The sequence below is a fragment of the Malus domestica genome, chromosome 15, assembly GCF_042453785.1.
Source record: "Malus domestica chromosome 15, GDT2T_hap1".
NCBI classification, from domain to species: Eukaryota; Viridiplantae; Streptophyta; class Magnoliopsida; order Rosales; family Rosaceae; genus Malus; species Malus domestica.
This window is the reverse complement of record NC_091675.1, coordinates 4,997,476-5,018,608: the sequence shown is the minus strand read 5'-3', so window position 1 is coordinate 5,018,608 and position 21,133 is coordinate 4,997,476. Positions and strand designations below refer to the sequence as shown.

Sequence of the window (21,133 nt, the reverse complement as noted above, 5' to 3'; positions counted from 1 at the left end):
AACCCGCCAAGTTGAATCATTGGTGGCTGAAGTGATGAGTCTCAAACAGGAGATTAGAGGGCTCAAGCATGAGAATAAACAGTTGCACCGGCTCGCACATGACTATGCTACAAACATGAAGAGGAAGCTTGACCAGATGAAGGAAACTGATGGTCAGGTTTTACTTGATCATCAGAGATTTGTGGGTTTGTTCCAAAGACATTTATTGCCTTCGTCTTCTGGGGCTGTACCGCGTAATGAAGCTCCAAATGATCAACCTCTGATGCATCCTCCTTCTAGGGTTCTGTCCAGTACTGAGGCTCCAAATGATCCCCGTCCGGCGCCTTCTCTTTCTGGGGCTCTACCGACTGCTGAGACTTCTCCTAAGCAACCTTTGTGAAGGCTCCCTCTTGTGTGTTTATTTTGACTCATGTATATGTACATATTTGTAGCTTATCGGGGATATCAATAAATAAGTTTTCCTTCATTTCAACGTATTGTGTTAAATACACCAAAGCCTTATTCGCTAAGTTCTTTGAATTTTCTTTTGTTGAAGCTTGTATGTTGAAGCTTTATGAGTGGAGCATGTAGGTTGGGGTAGTGTTCCCTTAATTTTCCGAGTGAGGAAAACTTCTCGGTTGGAGACTTGGAAAATCCAAGTCACTGGGTGGGATCGGCTATATGAATCTTAGAACGCCATTGTGCTCGATCCTGTGTCATGTCCTTCGTTAGATCCAAGTACTCTAAGTCTTTTCTTAGAGTCTCTTCCAAAGTTTTCCTAGGTCTTCCTCTACCCCTTCGGCCCTGAACCTCTGTCTCATAGTCGCATCTTCTAATCGGAGCGTCAGTAGGCATTCTTTGCACATGTCCAAACCACCGTAACCGATTTTCTCTCATCTTTCCTTCAATTTCGACTACTCCTACTTTACCCCGGATATCCTCATTCCTAATCTTATCCTTTCTCGTGTGCCCACACATCTAACGAAGCATCCTCATCTCCGCTACACCCATTTTGTGTACGTGTTGATGTTTCACCGCCCAACATTCTGTGCCATACAGCATCGCCGGCCTTATTGCCGTCCTATAAAATTTTCCCTTGAGCTTCAGTGGCATACGGCGGTCACATAACACGCCGGATGCACTCTTCCACTTCATCCATCCAGCTTGTATTCTATGGTTGAGATCTCCATCTAATTTTCCGTTCTTTTGCAAGATAGATCCTAGGTAACGAAAACGGTCGCTCTTTGGTATTTCTTGATCTCCGATCCTCACCCCTAACTCGTTTTGGCCTCCATTTGCACTGAACTTGCACTCCATATATTCTGTCTTTGATCGGCTTAGGCGAAGACCTTTAGATTCCAACACTTCTCTCCAAAGGTGCAAGAAACAAAAATTAAGTTGATCCCTTGCTTGCTCCAAAACGGTAAAAGTAAAATGAAACTTCCATAACCACTAAATTGACAATTTAACACGTGTCAACCTCCTAATGGCCAGAAAAACAAAATATTCTCTTTTCCACGTCAAAAAGCGACTGTAAAATGCCAACTCCACACTCCGCAAAATCCGACCCGTCTCACAGTCGGGCCGCAAATCCAACACTGTCCCCAACAGTCCATCCCAACTCAATAACAAAACCCAAAAATAAAATAAAATAAAATAACGCCGATACGGAAGCGTTTCCGTTTCGGTTGACGACTAACGAACAAAAACCATGAGCGCCCAATTGCGCGAACACGACGACGAGTCGTTGAAGCTGCGAGACGACGTCGACGACGACGAAGCTAACCGCCTTCTGCAGCCGCAGTCGCTCTCGCTGTCATCGTCGTCGACATGGGACGACGGCGAGGAGGAGGTGGCCTTCGAGGCGCGGGAGAAGATCCTGATCGTCGACGACGCCGTCGACGACGATTCCACGGCGGTCCCGCCTTTTTCGTGGAAGAAGCTGTGGCTGTTCACCGGTCCGGGTTTTCTGATGAGCATAGCATTTCTGGATCCGGGCAATTTAGAAGGGGATCTCCAGTCGGGCGCGATTGCCGGTTACTCGCTGCTATGGCTTTTAATGTGGGCCACCGCCATGGGGCTCCTGGTCCAGCTGCTCTCCGCCCGGGTCGGGGTCGCGACGGGTCGGCACTTGGCGGAGCTTTGTAGGGAGGAGTATCCGAAATGGGCTGGGTTCGTGCTCTGGTTCATGGCGGAGCTGGCGTTGATTGGGGCGGATATTCAGGAGGTCATTGGGAGCGCCATTGCGATTCAGATTCTGAGCCATGGGTTCTTGCCGCTATGGGCTGGAGTTCTGATTACGGCGTTGGATTGGTTCGTATTTAGTGATTACTTATGTTAATCTCGTTTTAACTCTGTTTTAACTCTTGATTTGGGATTTTTGTTATCTCTAATTGTCAAATGCTTATTGATTTGTTTTTGTATTTTGGGTTTTCTTTGCTTAATTATGTTGACTTAAGCGGATCATTAGGTGGGGTAGTGATTTTTCAGCTTGACTTTTGGTTGAATATTTAATCTTGTAGCTAATTTTCTATTGATTGAAAAGAACTTATGCTATTTATTGGGACAATGAGCTGATCAAGTGGCATTGGATTGGAAATTTGGAATCGAGTCAAATTCCAGTTGGTTGGCTTTAATATTCTCTCACAATTAATACTCAACTTTTTGATGAAAATTCAACTGAATTACAATGAGTAGGGGTTGGTGATTCATGGTTTTGAAGAATTCAATTACTTATCAGTGAAAATTGCAGATGAATGAAAGATTTTTTAGTGTTTCGTGGTAAATTTATGTTTCAATTGACAAGTTCATATCTTCTTTTATGGTGAATGGGTATGGGAGTTGGCTGGTTTTGGCCATGTAGGGATAATTCTGTTAACTAGGGTTTTGTATTTTCTCTTTTGTGCAACAGTTTCATCTTTTTATTTCTTGAGAACTATGGGGTGAGGAAGTTGGAAGCTGTGTTTGCAGTTCTCATAGCAACTATGGGTTTATCGTTTGCCTGGATGTTTGTTGACACAAAACCGAGTGGGAAAGAACTTCTAATGGGTAAAAATTGTACTTTATTATGCAAAGTACATGTTGAAATTAGTAAACTATAATACTATGGGGTGTACTGATATGTGTTGATCCACTGCCTCCTCCTCGCAGGTATTGTGGTTCCAAGACTTAGCTCAAAAACAATTCGGCAGGCTGTGGGAGTTGTGGGTTGCGTCATTATGCCACACAACGTATTTTTGCATTCTGCTCTGGTACAGTCAAGAAACATTGATCCGAACAAGAAAGGAAGGGTTCAAGAGGCACTAAACTACTACTCAATTGAGTCATCAATTGCACTTTTGATCTCCTTCATGATCAATTTGTTTGTCACCACTGTTTTTGCAAAGGGATTCTATGGTACGAAACAAGCTGACAGTATAGGACTAGTAAATGCAGGTCAATTTCTTCAGGAGAAGTATGGAGGAGGGCTTTATCCGATTCTTTATATCTGGGGTATTGGGTTATTGGCGGCTGGACAAAGTAGCACAATTACGGGGACGTATGCTGGGCAGTTTATAATGGGAGGATTCCTTAATCTCCGTTTGAAGAAGTGGCTGAGGGCATTGATCACACGGAGTTTTGCAATTGTGCCTACTATAATTGTAGCAATTATTTTTAACAGATCTGAGGCTTCGTTGGATGTTTTGAATGAATGGCTCAATGTCCTTCAGTCGATTCAGATTCCTTTTGCTCTTATTCCACTTCTTACCTTGGTGTCCAAGGAGCAGGTCATGGGGGTCTTTAAGATTGGACCTGTTCTCGAGGTATGTTGTTAACTTCGTTATTCTATCTTTTCGGCCATACTCTTTATAGCTTTAAGTGAACAGTCGTTTCGTTATATAGTTTTTGCTTCATCTATTCAGTAATAACTAGTCATGATTGATATTGATCTTGGATCGCTCTGAAATCCCCAAATTCAGCTTTCATATTTCTTTTGGACTCTAAAGAGAAAACATCTAATCCTATGGTTATCAGCAGCTCATTTTGCACGCTAAAAAAACATTTACTTTTTGTAATCTGAAAATTGGATTGATACTAGTTAAGTAAAGCATTTCATTGACAAGATCTATGTTGCAGAAAGTGGCATGGACTGTGGCTGTTTTGGTGATGGTGATCAATGGTTATCTGTTGTTGGATTTCTTCATTTCTGAAGTTAGAGGAGTGCTGTTTGCTCTTGTGGTCTGCAGTGGCACGGCTGCGTATGTAACATTTGTCATATATCTTGTTTCACGGAGTGGTGTTCTTCCTTATACTTTTTTCAGTTCACTGTCCAAGAGGTTGGCAGATTCAGGTAGCTGAATCAACATCCACACGAGATTGCAAGAAGCACGGAACTTCTGAGTTGTGCTGCTGCAGACCAAAGCAAGCCAGTTAGGCATGAGGTCTCTGATCTACTGTTTCTGGACCGAAGCATTCTTTCGACATAACATTCTCTAACCTTGGTGCATATGTTAAAGTGAGTATACAAATTCAGACAACTGAATAACTTTGCAAAATGGAGCTACACAGAGTCATTTTGCACGGGTCGAAAGTGAGAACGGAATATTCTTTTTTCCATTTTAGAGGACGGACAAAGCATCGTTGCAACATTTGGGATGAATTTCCTTCACCGTAACAGATGTAGCTTTCCCCTCTTTAAACTTTAGAAATTAGAACGAATTGCTTTGTTATTCTTGAGGTGACAGTTTTATCATGTACCATGGTAACACTGGTAAGTTCTTATTCCTCTGAGAGGATGGGTTAATACAAAATGAGGAAGTGAAGTTTGGACAACTGTTTTTGTATCGTTTTTGTAAATTGATGTGCGAATATAATGACCCTTTAAAGTTTAGTTTAATAAAATTTATGCAGGCAGACAAATTTAATCACTTTTTGTAGACCTTAATGAATGGTTCCAAAACTAAATTATTTCTTCCGTACATAATCGATTAAACGATTTCCAAATTTTGTGGAACGATTTTTTGTGCGATGATTATGATAATGAAACTGTTCTGATTACAACATGCGTACGATTTGCTCGTGCTAAAATAGGGTTAGATCAACAAACAAACATTGGCATAACACAAGAAAATTTGAGTAGTTCACTCATAAGTCGTATTTGTATTGTATTTTACTGTTTGAGTGTGTATGTTACAAAGGGTGAGGCTAGTCTACACCTTCCTCAAGAAGGTTTTAGCTTGTGGTTCCAACGCAAGGGTGATATAACCACTCTGAGAAATGGATCAGGAGGATGAGGATTCTCGTGACCAAGGAGTGTGAGCCGTTTGATGAAAATTCAACGGTTACAAATAGGGGGTCTCTTTAAAGTTATAATAATTATAGCCGTTGGATGAACACTTTTTGGTCACGAGGATCCTCATCCTTAGCTCAGGAGAGGATCCTGATCCCTGAGAAATATCTATTGAATGTGTCCCACATAAGAGAATTGAGAAAATAAAATACAATATATACGTGTATGATTCTATTTTTAATAACACTGAGACATTTTATGATAAAATTCAACACCTAGTAATAGATGGTTAAGTTGAGACAATATTGATGTGGTTAAGAGTGAATCAGTGACATGTCTCTCTAAATATTTGACAATATCTAACCCTCTTACTTGTAAGGCTAGGCTAGAGAGTCTTCTTTAAGAAGACTTCTACACCATCCTCAAGAAGGTTTTAGCTTGTGGTTCCAATGCATGGGTGATATAACCTCTCTGAGTTGCATAGCAAATATCTGTTGACTATGAAGTAGAATTCGCTCTCCTCCTATTCTCATCCCCTTCCATCTTTTCCTCTCACACATTATTTTTTGTTTTATTGTCTTTATAAAAAAATCAATATAAGATGTTGACGTGGTTTAACCGTGACCGTTCAAATATGAGGGGAGGAAAAGGGAAAGAGAGATTAGGAAGGAGGAGAATCCTCCTCCGTTGAATATAAGTCACACGTAAGAGAATTGAGAAAATAAAATACAATATATACGTGTATGGTTCTACTTTTAACAACACTAATATATTTTAAGGAAAACTAATGAAAAGGGCTTGAAAACTTTGAGTTTTAATGATAAGGACAAAATAAAGGGTAAAGTGAATAGTACCAGGATTGACTTTTTAGTGTAAAAATGTGGTTTTTCGTTAAAGTGAACAGTACCAGGTGCTTTTAATTAAAGTTCCCTATATTTTATGATAAAACTTAACACCTAATAATAAATTATTAAGTTGAGACAATATCGATGTGGTTAAGAATTGATCAGTAACATATCTTTCTGAATATCTAACAATATCTAACCCTCTAACCCTTTAGTCAAAAAGTTTTTTCATTCAGTATGATCTAGTCAAGTATGAAGTTTTTCCCCAAATGGTAATGTGACAAAGATGAGACCACCGAAGAAAATTGATGAAACGATGAAGAAAGTCTTGAACATCAATACAGTAAAAATTTGGTAATCAAAACTAAACATTGATGCAAAAAAAAAAAAAAAACAAGAAAATTTTTATTGACTGATAATTTTGGTTGAATTGTGGATGTTCTTACTTATAGCATGATGGGGTTGCAACCGTGCAAGCCGAAAAACAAAGGGAAACATTGTCGGATCTTTTTAAAACTCAATAGAAAGCAAGCAGTTTGGTGTGTGGTAAATAAGGACCAATGAATGATTGTTTGAAATGAAATGATCAGTTTTAACTTTTAAGCAGCAAACAACGGTTTTGTAGATCAACAGACCGATTGCGGGAGGGTCTCAATTTGACACTTGATATGCGGACTGCATCTTTGAACACAACCATATTGTAAAACTCAACATTTGACATGCCTAGAAAAATTCTAAATGAGGCAAATTGTTAAGATCTGACGCTAGATATGCCACTGATTCTATATGATCTCAAAATTTTATAGGTCACTATGCAAAAACAATAAAAAAGAGTCAGTGCGTCTAGTCTTACTCATACTTAATAATTCAATTAGTCTTACTCATACTTAATAATTCAACTTTTGCTTTGAATTTTGTATTACCAAAGTTGATACGCACAATACATCATTGCATTAGAGACCAACAACATCGCACAAATCAACGTGATAAATCAATAAATACAAGAGACACCAACGTTTCATTTTTCCTTCCAATTTCATCTCGACTTTTTTCACATGACGTGAGACCTATAACATCAAAAATATGTAGAATCCATTCTGTCACCAGCATTAGTCTTTGGACTACTAAGTTGAAAAGTAAGCAGTACATGCAATAATTCCTGTGAACAACATGAACATCAATTACTCACAGCTTATAAGACTCACTGCCGTACCTAGTCTTTTATCATTGGAAATTGACTCACAAAACGTACCCGAGAGGCCTATATTTTCGTCTTATTTCAAGAAAGAATGTGAGACAAACTACTAGTACTACCGTGCGTATAGCTTCTGTCAAAGACGGGAAGGTGATTCATTAAATTTTTTTCAAGGCTCTTAATGCGGTCTCTTATTTTTTATATGGACTGAAAAAATTGTTTTTGGCGACTTTGTTTCTTCTATAGCGTTTTTGTCAAATGCAGTTTGCATGTACACATATTTATTGAGAAGGATATCAAGTAGCAGATAATTATACTTGTCACATGTGATTTACGGTTTCAAACTTTGTTCTATGCTTGTTACATTTCATTTTATCATCGATCAATTGGTCGTTGCGGGTTATAGCTTAGTCCCTAGCTAGTTTTTTTTTTTTGTTTTTTTTTATTATTATTTATCAATGAAAATAGTGAAAAGGAGGCAGTGTAATAAACTAATGATGGTCAACCCTCCGGGGAGGGTATGCGTTCAAGCAGAGCCTAGAGAGGGAAAATGATCATCGTCGGATCAATTTTTTAGGGATGGATTCTGCGTGATCGTAACTTTTTTTTTTTTTTTTTTTTTTTCGGAAAACCTCGACGGTACGAGGGTAATTTTATTGATAACGAAAAAACAAGGTACACCTAGTCAGGGGGACATAAACCTTACCCCTCCAAAAAACAGAGATAACAAAAAGGAATACACTAGAAAGAAGGGGGGACATAAACCTTACCCTTCTAGAAACAAAAAATGAGAATGATACAAAGAAAAGAGGGGGGGACATGAAACCTAACCCCTCTAGAACCAAACATGAAGGTCTAAACCTGCAAAACAAATCAAACAACACCATAAAGATAGGAGAAAAAAGGAAAGTGAGACAAACCTGGATGCCGACATGCACATTAATTTGAGAAGCGGTAACCAGGCAAGCCAACATAGTCAGAAAACAGAGTAGCACGAACCGCCATCGGAGGAGAATCATGCCATGTTAAAGATGGAGAAGACAAGCCCATGTTAGCAAAATTGTCCGCAACAAGATTTCCTTCTCGATATATGTGAGATGCGTAGAAAGTCATTTTTCGAATGCGATCCAAACAAATAGACCATTGCGTATGAAGAGGCCAAGGATGATCAAAATCAGATGATTGAAGAGCAGAAATAACACTAGAACTATCAGCAATTATTATTGGTATTGAGTTTGCGCGATCGTAACTATTTATCGTACATTATGTAATCAGTTTTCATTAAGTACTATTTATATTTAATTTTAAATTTTAAAATAATTTTTGATCACACGATGTACAATGAACGATCACGATCACGAGATATCTAAGATGACCATTCTTTTATGTCTGACACTATAGGCAACAGGTCTTGCTGTCAACCGGTTAAAAGGAGCCCAACTTTTCTCTCAAACTTTTCATACCTCCCCACAAACGTACTCGAAAAGCTCTCTTATTTTTTCTCTTCTTTCGCACATAAATTTAAATTTAAAAAAAAAAACAAACAAACAAACACAGAAAGAATGAAATTCACAAAGAAAGAAAGTACAAAGCCTTAAAAGTACAATGATCCTATTGGTCAATGAGACCCCCAATATTTTTTAATATTTTATTTTGGGGACCAATGTTTGAGGTGACAGACAAACGCCGCGAACACGGAGAGAGAGAGAGAGAGATTTGGCCACTTTTTTCTCTTCCTCTTCACGCTTTCTCTCTCGCATGAAAACTTTCCATAAGTTGCATGCAAACTCACACCCCTATTGAAACTCTCTCACTTCCCATTTCAGTCTCTGACTGGTCAAGCTTTTCCCCTTGTTTTTCAATTGCCCCCCAATTAAGAATCTTCCTCTCAGTCTCTCCCCCATCGCAATTTCAGAATCCCCCTATCTCTCAAAAAACCTCCGAAAGTTCGAAGCTTTTTCTCTCTCAAGACTCCAGAGTCGGAATCTCATCCCTGTTGAGGCGGAGAATGGAGGGTTTTCGGTGCTTCCCGGAAACGAAGTCGCTTTGGGCTCCGAAATTTTCGTCGCCAGAATGTGTGCCCGGAAGCTCATCGTCGCAGAACCACATTGGGGGAGAATCCCATTCTGATCAAACCCTGGAGGCTGCCTTTTCTCGCCTAAATGTGTCAGCTTTCAGCCGCCAGCAGCCGCGTATTTCTGGCATTGACGGCGGAGATCACAGTAATGGATCGGCGCTGAACTACCCATCAAGCGAACACGGATATAGCGGCGGAAATTCGTTGCCTTTTGGAGGCGGAGAGTCGTTACAGAGTGCTCTGAGCTTGCAGAGCGGCGGGGATCGGGTTTTTGGGAACCTTGGTCTTGAAAATTGCTGGGTGGACTCTGATATTACTAATGGCTCGAATGGCTTTGTTCCCAATCAAGAGTGCTGGGTGCATTCTGACATTGCTGGGTTTAGTGAAACACTGGATCGGTTGTCGTTGGCTGATTTGCGCGGAAAAATTGCTGCTTTGGCCAAGGAGCAGCACGGCTGTCGTTTTCTGCAGAAAACAATGGATGTTGCACCGAACAGGGATGTGATTGATTTGATATTCTTGGAGGTTATGGAAAATGTGGTCGTTTTGATGCTTGACCCTCACGGGAACTATGTCGTCCAGAAGCTTGTGGAGGTCTGCACTGAAGAGCAGAGGACCCGTATGCTTTCGAAGTTGATAATGGAGAGTCATACGTCACTGGTTTGTATTGCCCTGGACAATCGCGGGTATGGTCTGTGTAAATGCTCTTAACCACTTAAGTTACAAGTCCGTTGCAGTGTTGTTTGTACATGTGTTGGTAATTGTTCTAACTTTTAAGATTGCTGACCAAATAATTGTTTGGTAATTGTTCCTATCTTTCTTGTGACAGGACTCGCACTGTACAGAAATTATTGCGGTATGTTACTAACCAAGAGCAAGTGTCGCTGATTATGGGAGCTCTGAGCCCTGGTGCCGCTGTGTTGAGTAAGAACAACAACGGCCAACATGTGATCGAATATTGCTTAGAGAATTTTTCTGAGGAAGACAACAGGGTAATTTTCTTGTCTTGTTTACGCCATTTGTAACTATCTTTGTATTTTATTATGCTAGTCTTACATGCTTGATGTTTGCTAGTTCTGCTCATGTCTTTTTCGTGATCGTTATAGGTTGCACGAATCCATGATAAGTACTTACTCTTGATCATTAAAGTTGTGATTTTTAAGCCGATTCACAGCTTGTGAAGAGATGCAACTATAGCTTATTAGCTTTCGAAAGCAGGAAACTATCATCCGTGTACCTAATGTTATTTGTAATTGGCTATTATTGGTTGTGATTCATTCAAATACATCCATTTGGAAGTCGTTTTTAATCTGGCTTCAACCCTAATTAAACAACCACAATTTTGGGCTTTTTATTTCTAAATATGTCGGCGAAGCACATGACTTTTGTATCCATGAATCACATGATGGAATCTTGTAATTGAAGGTTATGTAGATCGTTAGGTTCGATAGATGATCTTTATTTTTCATAGTTACTTCACATATCAACGGTTTTCACCTGAAGATCTGTCCCACTCCCAAAACATATTGCGTTCCACATCATATTTTCACATCCAACGTTTGTATTTTAAAATTTCTTCATAACCGTAACTAGTAAGGGACATGCATGTCACTTGCAGATACAAGATTTAGTGATCAACAAGCACCAATCTTTCCATATTGCTTAAAACATCATTTTAGAAGCTCTTTGTAACTAGCTCTTGAATGCACTCTACCTAGGTACAGGACATGATATCTTGATTTTCTGGCACATTTTCTTTGGCAGGGCCTTCTATGTGTGGTGGCTATTAACTGTTCTACGATTGGGAAGGACAAAAGTGGCTGTTGTGTGCTACAAAAGTGCGTTGAGCACTCTAGTGGTGAAAATAGAGAACGCCTGGTTAATGCTGTCATAGGGAAAGCAACAGTACTTGCAGTAGATCGCTACGGGTTTGTTCCTATGGAACTTCGTCCTTAAGTTTTTTAACATATTGCTCTGGATCTTTGCTTAATGTTTTCCGTTATTTTCCTGATACCCTAGAAACTACGTGGTGCAACATTTACTGGGTTTGAGGATCCCGCGAATCACACAAAATCTTTTGAGACAACTTCATGGCAGTTATATTTCTGTATCGTTGAATAAGTACGGTAGTTGCGTTGTGGAGAAATGCTTGTCTGAGTCAAGCGAAGAACAATCTTCACAGATTATATTTGAGCTGGTTACCCACCCAAATGTGTCAATGCTTCTTGTTCACCAGTATGGGAACTATGTCATCCAGACAGCACTCGAGGTTTCTAAGGTTAGATCATCTAAGTGATTGTCCTAATAAGTATCGACTTGCTCTCTTCTTTTTTTTTCGGTACAAATAACGATTGAGTTGCTTGAGTTAAATGGTGTCTCCTTTTGGTCAATAATGTATATTTGTGTTAATCCATTCGACATACTCTCTTTAATTACATATGAATTTAGTGTCGGCAAGGTGGACTGCATTTGGATGTTTCTACTTGCCCGTATTGTTCATTTTACTTGTAAACGTAATTAGCTAAGCTCCCTGTCTCTAGACTTCTTTTGGGTGCATATATGGTCACCATGTAAAGGCAAAAGGCTCAAAATCCGTTTTGTAAATAATAATGTTTTGTGAAAGTTTAAATTGATACGTTATCCTAGCACTCTACATTTCTTGATTATCAACTTATGATCCCTGTAGCTGTGAAATGATCTTTTGATATGTCCATTTTGTCTTTGAAGCCTAGACGATTTTGATTAAGTTTCAATTGTGTGGTTTTTAAATCTCATTTATTGCACAAGAACAGGGTATCTACCATGAAGCTCTACTAAATCTGGTTGGTTTATACTCCGACTTCTTGCGTGGGAATTCTTATGGAAGAAAGGTACTGGCTCGGCGTGACAGGTGCCTGCGGCATAAATAGACAAGCAAGTAAGAAATTGCATCTCTAGGGTGTCTGTTACGTTGGTTTCATTTTTCTGTCCCAAACTGAATCGTCGAGGGATTGATCTCTTTCGCTATCTTGTAGGGTTTCTTCCGCCTACATTTCAAGGTCACATTTGTCGGTAGGGCTGCAAGGGTTCGTTAATTGGAACAGTGGAAAATATGCGTGTGGATATCAGCAGCCGGGTAGGAGCTAACTTTAGTTTTTGTAACATCGAAATCCTGTCCAGAGGGGATCATAGAGCGATGTAGAGTTGAGTGATCCTCCAACGGTTTTGTGTTGGGGGAATAGGTTTTTGTATTGTGATCGCTCCCACAGTTGATTGTTGTACTCTGTCATGTCAACTGGGAAGGCAATAGCTATGAAGAAATTATTCTGAATTAACTCTGCAGTAATTTTCTTTTCTTTTATCCATGTAAAACAGTAAAAGTGGAAACAATGTAATAGTATGTGTTCTTACTGCTAAAAGTTTCAGTTTCAGATGCTATTTATACTTACGTAGGGAAATGTTTATTCACAATTCTGGATGGAATATTGTTCGGTAATATTTTTTTAATCGCTTGATAAATATTTAGTTTTATATTTAGAGCTGATTTTCACAATTTTTTTAGTTTCTTATGCATCTCTCTTTGTTTTTTTGCCATTGGATATGAATTAAGTAAATCAATTGAAAACAACAGACATGAAGGTAGGAGGAGAAAAAACGTTCGGTAATTATTTTCCTAATAAAGGACAAAGAAGGCCTGAAAAATGTTATTTTTGTTGCAGCATGTAATTTGTGTAAATTCTAGTAAATCACTATAGAATTTATAACATTTTAAAAATAATTTCTTGATTGTAATGTATCTCGTTTTTTACTACTATAAATAATACATAATTTCCTGATTGTACTACTATAAATAAAAAGGGTAAGAAATCACACCACTCACCAATTCTCTCTTTTATCTCTGCTTGCCGCCCCTCTTCCTCTCTCATTCAACAGTTAAATAAGCTTGCGACAATTTTTCCTTTCTATTAAGAAAATATTTTATAGAGAAAACGAATAAAATTATTGAGTCTAAACATAATCGAGAAGATTTCTGGCATTTGCTAGCAAACATTCCAATCCAAAGGCATTTTTTTGGGGGTAGGATTGTCTCCCGTTCTCTCTTCTCATATTTAAACAATTACGGTTAAACCACTTTAATATTTTATATTAATTTTCTATAGAATGAGAAAAACAAAATAGAGAATATGAGAGGAAGAAAGAAAAAAGGATGGAAAGAGGAGGGTGAGAAAATCCTTGTTCATTTTGGTATGCAGACGGTACGGGACACTGGTGGATCCATTAAGGGGCAATGGGGGTCAGCCATGGATTTAAATATCGAAAATATCGGCGAATCGTTTTTTTCGGTTACCGATATTTTAATGAGTATCCAATGAGTTTTCGTCAAAATATCGCGATATTATTTATAATATCGCGATATTATCGATATTATTGGTAATATGCTACTATATTATTAGTTAAAATTTTCTGAAAAGTCTCAATTTTGAAACTAAAGGGATTCGAACCCCCTCCCATTTGACTCTTAACACCTTAACCACCATATCACTTATGGTTGTTGTGATAATATGCTACTATATTTATATATATTGTTTTGTTTTGAATTCTTTTTACAAGAAACAAATTTGCACATATTCCAAATTTTTTGTGGTATTATATTTTAAATTGTGTCAATTAATTACTTAGTTAATGGCATGTGGTTTTTAATTTTTCTATTTTTTATTTGGTCACTTACATGGTACGGCTGGAAAAAATTCCCGAAAATCCCAAACCAAACCGAAAAATCCCCAAACCCAAACCGAAAAATCCCAAACCAAAACCATCCTGAAGTTCGGGAATCCCATCCCGAAAAATACCGAAATTTTCGATATGGGATTGGTTTCCAAATCCCATTTGTTTGGTAATCCCGAAAAATACCGAAGTATTCGGTTTCCTATTGACTTTTGGGTTTTGGTTCTTGAAAACCATTGTCATGGTTGCTGACTACTCTTCACAATACATTTACTCTACAAATAGAGATGATGAAGATAGTGAAAATTTTGAACCTCATAGGAACTCTATGTGGTACTAAGTCACTCATGTATCTTACCATGCAATGTATAAAGTGTAAAATATTGTACTAATTCATTATATATAAATAATTATGGTGTGTTTAAACTTCTTTCATTAATTACTACATATTTTCTACATTCACAATGTTTGCCAATTCGCTATATAATCAACTTAAATCAGTTAAATCCATCATGCAATGCATTTCCTTCCAATTTTTTGTGATAAACTAATAGATAATTGACTAAATAAACATCCTGCAAAGTTTCAATAAAAATTTCCAAGTTTTTCTTACAATTTCCGTGGTTTCCATGTAATTTTTATCGATATCGATATTATCCCGATATTTCCGTGTTTTCAGACTACCGATATTTCCGATATTACCGATATTTTCTTCCTTGGGGTCAGCTGACCTCCCGAACTTGGATGAACATCCATAGATACCTTAGATGCTGACCCTCCGAATTTCAATGAATGTCCATAAATACCTTGAGTGCTGCCATTTTGAAGATTAGAGTTGGCTTCATACATGCCTTCTAACCGACTTCAGGCCTATCAAAACCCGATGAATGTCCATGAATACCTTGGGTGCTGCCCTTTGCATACATTAACAGGTGTGTAGTATGCATTTCCAATGACTTTAGGCCTATCAGAACTTGATGAAATGGCGATATGCATGCTATTTTTGGTATAAAAAAATTTGCTGACCCCCTAATATTATTTCCTGGATCCGCCACTGGTACAAGATGGAAGGAAATGGGACGGATGGAACGGAAAGGGAGCAAAGATGCCCTCGGATCGAAACAAGGAGGAAGAAGAAGGAGACGAAGAGGTTATAATTTTGTGTTCCACGGATGTGGAACGAGTCGTTTCATGGGAGTGAGGCGGAACGAAAATTTACCCAAAATTCGTTTTGTAGAATAGCACGTTCCACCCGTTTTAAGCATACCAAACATGAGACGGAATGCCTCGTCGCACTCTGTTCCGTCCCTCCCACGTATCAGTACCTTTTTTTCCGTTGACCTTGACCCAAAAGTATCTTTACCGCCGTATAATTCAAATCGCCGCCAATTCCGCCGTCTAAAAATTAAAAGTAAATTCAGGTCCAAAGAAATTCCATTTGTGAAGCACTGCTTTTGAACCGTGTGACCACGGAGGACAAAAGTACTCTACGCCTCCGTCGTAGTAGGCAGCAGCCATGGCTCGGCGGACCTCGCTCCTTCTCATCTACTCCCTGCTGCTGAACCTCTGCGCCGTGTTTGCTTCACTCTCCGACGATCAGCGCCGTCCGATGATCCTCCCTCTCCATCTCTCGACTCCCATATCCAATTGGCACCACAGGCGACCCGACGGCCGGCGGCTCCAGAGATCGGTGCCCAACGCTCACATGAGGCTATACGACGATCTTCTCGCCAACGGGTTTGCCTTTCCTCCCAAATTTTGTATCTTTTGATATTTCGAATTATGTGATGATTTTAAGGTCGTGGAACTTGGAATTGGAAACAGGTACTACACGACGCGGGTGTGGATTGGGACGCCGCCGCAGCAATTCGCGCTGATTGTGGATACGGGAAGTACTGTTACTTATGTGCCTTGCTTTGACTGTGAACAGTGTGGTATTCATCAGGTTCGGCTTCATTTCCGTGCTTAATTCTAGTTATTAGTCGTTAAGTCTGCAATTAGGTTTTGCCTGTCTATCATACAGTAATATCTTTTAGTTTTTACAATTTTCTATACCTCTAGTTTGGGATGCTATCCGAATAATGTTAATTGCATCGCAGAAATGTTCGAGTGGGGTTTAGGATTGACTTCAGCTGTTTGGAGCAATAAAAGCTCGATAATTGTTGTTTACTATTCTTGATTGAAATTCAGTATAAAGTTTAGTATGCTTCTTAAGATTAAGAAGGTAGGGTCTAAAACAATGCGAATCACATTCGTTAGTTTAGCTGTAGTCTAGTAATGTGTTCAGTTTCTTTTCCATGTGCTAAAAGCAAGAAAGAATCGGAGAATTGTTTTCGGATTTCCGGAATTAAAAATAGAACTTCACCAAATGGGTTCTTAGTTCTTTTTTTGTTTGGAGCTGAACACTTCCTTTTTTCCGACTCCTTTTGTCAATCATTCTGCGTAGGTAGATGGTTTATTCAACTCGTGTGTTGAAGTCCTAACTAACTGCTTGCAGATTCTCTGTATGTTTGGATATATTTGAATTAACTCATTTGTATCGAAGCTAAATTGGTTTTGTTATGCAGGACCCCAGGTTCCAGCCTCATTTATCTAGTACATATCAACCTGTGAAGTGCAATATCAATTGTAACTGTGACAGGAAAGAAGCTCAATGCACTTATGAGCGGCGGTATGCTGAGATGAGCTCTAGTAGTGGGGTGCTTGGTGAGGACGTCATTTCATTTGGTAATGAGAGTGTGCTTGTGCCCCAGCGTGCTGTTTTTGGTTGTGAAAATGTTGAAACTGGTGATCTTTACAGTCAACGTGCTGATGGAATTATCGGTTTGGGTCGTGGTCAACTTAGTGTGATGGATCAACTTGCTGACAAGGGTGTTATTAGTGATTCATTCTCATTATGCTACGGAGGGATGGGTGTAGGAGGGGGTGCCATGGTTCTTGGCGGGATGAAATCTCCCCCTGATATGGTATTTGCTCACTCAGATCGCTTTCGCAGGTGCAGACTTTTATATTACCAATAAATTCAAACTTATTTTCATGAAGAATGTATTTTGTGCATCTCACACATATACTTTAGTTTTGGGATTGAAACAGTCCATATTACAACATTGACCTGAAGAAAATACATGTGGCCGGCAAACCTTTGAAGTTAAATCCCAAGATCTTTGATGGCAAGCATGGAACTGTATTGGATAGTGGAACTACTTATGCGTACCTTCCAAAGGATGCTTTTCATGCGTTCAAGGATGCTGTAAGTCTTCATCTTTTGAGTTTCTTCCTCTGTGTTAATACTTCTAAAATCTAGCTGATCCTGATACCTATCAAAAGGTCAAGGGTTTTTTTCTTTTCTTTTTCTGACTATAAAAGTAAATGGAAAAGGTGATTCATTGTTTACTTAAGAGGAAAAAAATTGAACTATTTACCTGAGGAAATGATTTAAGGGAGGTTTTTCGGTTTGCTGTCATCTATTTACCAGACACCCTCTTTTAACCATCAAGTATTGGTAAATCTTTTGGTTGGCAAATGTGCAGATTAAGAGGCAAATTCAGTCCCTCAAGCAAATCCATGGTCCTGACCCAAGTTATCAAGATATTTGTTTTTCAGGAGCTGGAAGGTAATTCCTGTAGAAAACTCGCATAGCTTGAGGTTTGCATGTTGATTTACTAATTGACTTAGTTCTTTATCTGAAAGTTTAACACAGAATTGTGCTTTAGGGATGTCACACAACTATCAAAAGTTTTTCCACAGGTTGATATGGTATTTGGCAATGGGCAGAAGTTATCACTGTCTCCAGAGAATTACCTGTTCCCGGTAACTTGATTATTTACTGTTCTTGAGCATGTATTTTTTAAATTATTATTGTAGCAAATCTGATTTAAGATGGTTCTGAGGCTGTATATTTGTCTTCCATAATTCGAAGTCTTATCTATAATCTATAATATTGTTAAGATTAAGAGAACTCTCTTGTCAATCATCCCATAGGACAAATCAAATATTCTATTATTTAAATATTTTGATACTGGGTTCAAAAGTTTAGAATAGTGTGATAATTTTGTTTTGCCTCGTTTCTACATTGCATTTTCTCTCTCCACTATAACTCTGGATGTGTTGCACTAACATTGTGTGTCTTATTACTTTTATTTCACAATACACACCCATTTTGATGCATTGTTTTTCTCTCTGCTTGGCTTGTTCCCTTTTTCCTCAGCATACAAAGGTTGGTGGTGCTTATTGCCTGGGGATTTTTGAAAATAGCGAGGATACTACTCTTTTAGGAGGTTAGTGGTTGCAAAATCACTCTATATTAGATGGTTTAGTATTGTTTTACAAATCTTTTGTACAACCACGTATTGCATACACGTTGGAAATATGCCCTCCTCCTTATATGTCCCAAACTGGTCCCAGCATTTGCACAACTGCAAGTGGGGATAGCTTACGATATGTTTGTTGATTGTACAGGAATCATTGCGCGTAATACTCTTGTGACTTATGACCGGAAAAACGATAAGATTGGCTTTTGGAAAACTAATTGTTCTGAACTATGGAAGAAATTGAATTATAGTAATGCCCCGCCTCCAGCACCTTTAGCTTCTGACGGCCGGAATATGAGTGTAGAAATTTCTCCTAACATTGCCCCAGGTGGATTGCCTGAAACACTTCTTCCAGGTAGAGTTAGTTTTTCTGTCAAATGTTCTGATGACCTTTATGATGCTTGATGTACAATTTCTTACTCTGACATTTTGATGTTAGGTTCTCATTTTTTCTCCAATTTAACATTTTTAGTTATAATTTCTCTATTTCTCTTGTGAAGCATTTGAAAATTGCTTGTCCACTGCAACTTTTTCAATTGTTTTGGTTGACATCTCAAATGTTTGATATGTAGGTGAACTTCAAATAGGGCTAATAAGTTTCGATATGAAGCTTAGCATCAATAACAGTATGAAACCCAACCTCACAGAACTCGCAGATTCTATTGCTCATGAGCTGGAAGTTGATATTTCGCAGGTATGGTTTAGCTACGTTATCTTGGACTTGAGAGTGTAGTTTTTTGTTTTTTGTTTTGTTTTTACGGGGGTCCTGCATGATTGGTATAGGTTGGGTCTGGGTCGCCCTAACCATGTAGCATCTTGCTTTACCAAGGCTCAACTGTGCTTATCTCAAGTATGATTCTGGACCTGTGCCTAAAGAGTCAAGATAAAATTATTCCCCCTTCTCCCAAGTGCCATAATATTTAAAATTAGAGGTCTTTCTTAATTCTGCGGATTTCACCATTGTCATTTCGTCAAATAAATGCTTAAGCTTGGGGTCATTGTTCTTGGTAACATACTCTAGCCCAACCGATTGCCACCCTTGGTGATCTTTAATTCCTGTTCTTGCTGTGTGCTAGTATATCTTCGATTACCTTACTAACCACAACACTTAACTCTTTTTCAGGTTCACTTAATGAACTACACCCATATAGGAAGTGATTTCGTTGTTAGATGGACAATCTTCCCTGCTGAATCTGCAACTGGCTTTTCTAATGCAAAAGCAACGGTAATAAATCTTCTGTTGCTGGATAACATGTACTTACAACTGGAGTTTTTTCCATCTGCTGACTAGAGTGTTGACTTAATCATTATTCAATATTGCAGGGCATAATTCTACGCTTAAAGGAGCATCATATGCAGCTTCCCCAGAAATTTGGAAGTTATCAGTTGGTCGAAGTGAAGGCTGAGCCTCAAAAGAAGCGGTATGCTACTTCACCTCGTTTTCTCTCATCCTTTTCTTTTCTCGCTCTCTAAAATTGCTCCTCACTAAATTAAGTGTCTGGTTTTGGAAATTTGATTTTGTTGATTTCATCATCCAGTTTTCATGATGATAGCCTCATGGACGTTTGTCTTTGCCGTACTTGATTTTCTGTTTCCTTTCATGTTTCTTTATCCAGTTTAGCTTTCGAATTTTGCTAGAGTTTTACACGAAGATTATTTCGTTGTTAAAATTGGACTGTGTTGGAGAATCGCAGGTCGTGGTGGAATCAACACTCTTTGGCGGTGGTAGTTGGATCTGTAATTACCTCAGTTGTCGGATTATTAGCATTGGGGACATGGCTGGTTAGGAAGTATAGATTGCAAGAGATCGTTTCGTACGAGCCTGTTGGTGCCAGTGCCGTTGTTCCTGAGCAAGAGCTTCAACCGCTTAGATAGTAACTTCGTACCAGTGTAGTTAGAATTTCTTTGACTCACACTCTGGAGATTCCGATATTGGGCAGCTCCGAAAGCAATACACACACACGGGGGGGGGCATTGAAGCCGAACATTCGGAGGAGATGAAATCTGCAATCCCTCTGTTACTCAATTACTGTGCAATAGAATTTCGGTATAGGAAAATGGAAAGACAAATAGGTGATGGAAAACTATGGATAAAATATTTTTCATTTTACTTGTACGTACGTATAAAAATACTCTTCAAACTTTCAGCTAATTTTTATATAAATTGTCCTTTCGCCTTCGGTTCAACGGTAAACCATCGATTTTCATGGTCAATGCTTGGATTTAACTTTTAAGTCAAAGAAATAAATAAGGATGTGCAGCGGAAGAAAAGAGGTGTTCGAAAATCACTTCACATAAATAGAAATACATTTGAAGAAATGAGAGATGGAAGTATGGTAAAAAGAGGGTGGGTGGGATGTGGAAAAACAGTATATAAAACTGTACGCAGTTAACAAGTCATGTCGTAAATGGTTCGCGCGCTTAAAGATGTGTTGTCACACATCTCATAACACAAACCGTATGAGTAGCATTGCATCAACTTTACGGATCATTTTGTTGTACCAAAGACATATTTATGGCGGGAATAAACGTGAGAGACAAAACCCACCAGCAATGACATTGTTTTACGTCTAAAAGTGGCAGCCACAGCTGGATACCGTCCTCGAGGGGGCAAGGGGAGTTTCTGTTTTTATCCCAAAGAAAGCAACCAGATTAGCTATGCGTATGTGATATCTAGCTGCAAAGCAACAAGTGGAACCTAATAAGTAGACCGCAAGTAATTTCCGCAATCCTCTTTTTTTGGGAAGAAGACAC

At 38.8% G+C, this 21,133-nt stretch overlaps 3 protein-coding genes and 1 long non-coding RNA gene across 4 annotated transcripts; 3 read left to right on the top strand and 1 right to left on the bottom strand.

Annotated features, from left to right (window-relative positions):
• Positions 1-1,621: 1,621 nt before the first annotated feature.
• Positions 1,622-4,791, top strand: LOC103455925 (metal transporter Nramp2-like). The gene is made up of 4 exons (XM_029094375.2): positions 1,622-2,292; positions 2,891-3,027; positions 3,130-3,782; positions 4,096-4,791. The coding sequence occupies exons 1-4, from the start codon at positions 1,691-1,693 to the stop codon at positions 4,315-4,317; spliced, it is 1,614 nt and encodes a 537-aa protein (XP_028950208.1). The 5' UTR covers positions 1,622-1,690; the 3' UTR covers positions 4,318-4,791.
• Positions 4,792-8,012: 3,221 nt separating this feature from the next.
• On the bottom strand, positions 8,013-8,446 carry LOC114821711 (uncharacterized). The gene is made up of 2 exons (XR_011575953.1): positions 8,288-8,446; positions 8,013-8,149 (listed from the first exon to the last, which is right to left on the bottom strand). It is a non-coding gene; the product is annotated as an uncharacterized lncRNA (long non-coding RNA).
• A 560-nt stretch (positions 8,447-9,006) lies between these two features.
• Positions 9,007-12,775, top strand: LOC103400147 (putative pumilio homolog 8, chloroplastic). Its single transcript, XM_008338826.4, has 6 exons — positions 9,007-10,051; positions 10,195-10,357; positions 11,130-11,293; positions 11,385-11,643; positions 12,158-12,282; positions 12,380-12,775. Exons 1-5 carry the CDS (start codon positions 9,069-9,071, stop codon positions 12,272-12,274), a joined length of 1,686 nt encoding a protein of 561 aa, XP_008337048.4. The 5' UTR covers positions 9,007-9,068; the 3' UTR covers positions 12,275-12,282; positions 12,380-12,775.
• A 2,677-nt stretch (positions 12,776-15,452) lies between these two features.
• Positions 15,453-20,573, top strand: LOC103400148 (aspartic proteinase 36-like). The gene is made up of 12 exons (XM_029094288.2): positions 15,453-15,806; positions 15,894-16,014; positions 16,637-17,064; positions 17,163-17,319; positions 17,600-17,682; positions 17,783-17,879; positions 18,277-18,346; positions 18,528-18,734; positions 18,952-19,073; positions 19,503-19,604; positions 19,703-19,800; positions 20,074-20,573. Exons 1-12 carry the CDS (start codon positions 15,586-15,588, stop codon positions 20,252-20,254), a joined length of 1,887 nt encoding a protein of 628 aa, XP_028950121.1. The 5' UTR covers positions 15,453-15,585; the 3' UTR covers positions 20,255-20,573.
• The last annotated feature ends 560 nt before the right edge of the window (positions 20,574-21,133 follow it).

What these genes read in the sequence shown, in the direction of transcription:
- LOC103455925 (XM_029094375.2), top strand. Translation starts at nt 1,691, where the DNA reads ATGAGCGCCCAATTGCGCGAACACGACGACGAGTCGTTGAAGCTGCGA. An exon ending in CTGATTACGGCGTTGGATTG is followed by an intron (nt 2,293 to 2,890) that starts GTTCGTATTTAG and finishes TTTGTGCAACAG; the next exon opens with TTTCATCTTTTTATTTCTTG. An exon ending in AGATTGGACCTGTTCTCGAG is followed by an intron (nt 3,783 to 4,095) that starts GTATGTTGTTAA and finishes TCTATGTTGCAG; the next exon opens with AAAGTGGCATGGACTGTGGC.
- LOC103400147 (XM_008338826.4), top strand. Translation starts at nt 9,069, where the DNA reads ATGCAAACTCACACCCCTATTGAAACTCTCTCACTTCCCATTTCAGTC. An exon ending in ATTGCCCTGGACAATCGCGG is followed by an intron (nt 10,052 to 10,194) that starts GTATGGTCTGTG and finishes TTCTTGTGACAG; the next exon opens with GACTCGCACTGTACAGAAAT. An exon ending in TTTCTGAGGAAGACAACAGG is followed by an intron (nt 10,358 to 11,129) that starts GTAATTTTCTTG and finishes TTTCTTTGGCAG; the next exon opens with GGCCTTCTATGTGTGGTGGC.
- LOC103400148 (XM_029094288.2), top strand. Translation starts at nt 15,586, where the DNA reads ATGGCTCGGCGGACCTCGCTCCTTCTCATCTACTCCCTGCTGCTGAAC. An exon ending in CACTCAGATCGCTTTCGCAG is followed by an intron (nt 17,065 to 17,162) that starts GTGCAGACTTTT and finishes GGATTGAAACAG; the next exon opens with TCCATATTACAACATTGACC. An exon ending in TGGAAGTTGATATTTCGCAG is followed by an intron (nt 19,074 to 19,502) that starts GTATGGTTTAGC and finishes ACTCTTTTTCAG; the next exon opens with GTTCACTTAATGAACTACAC.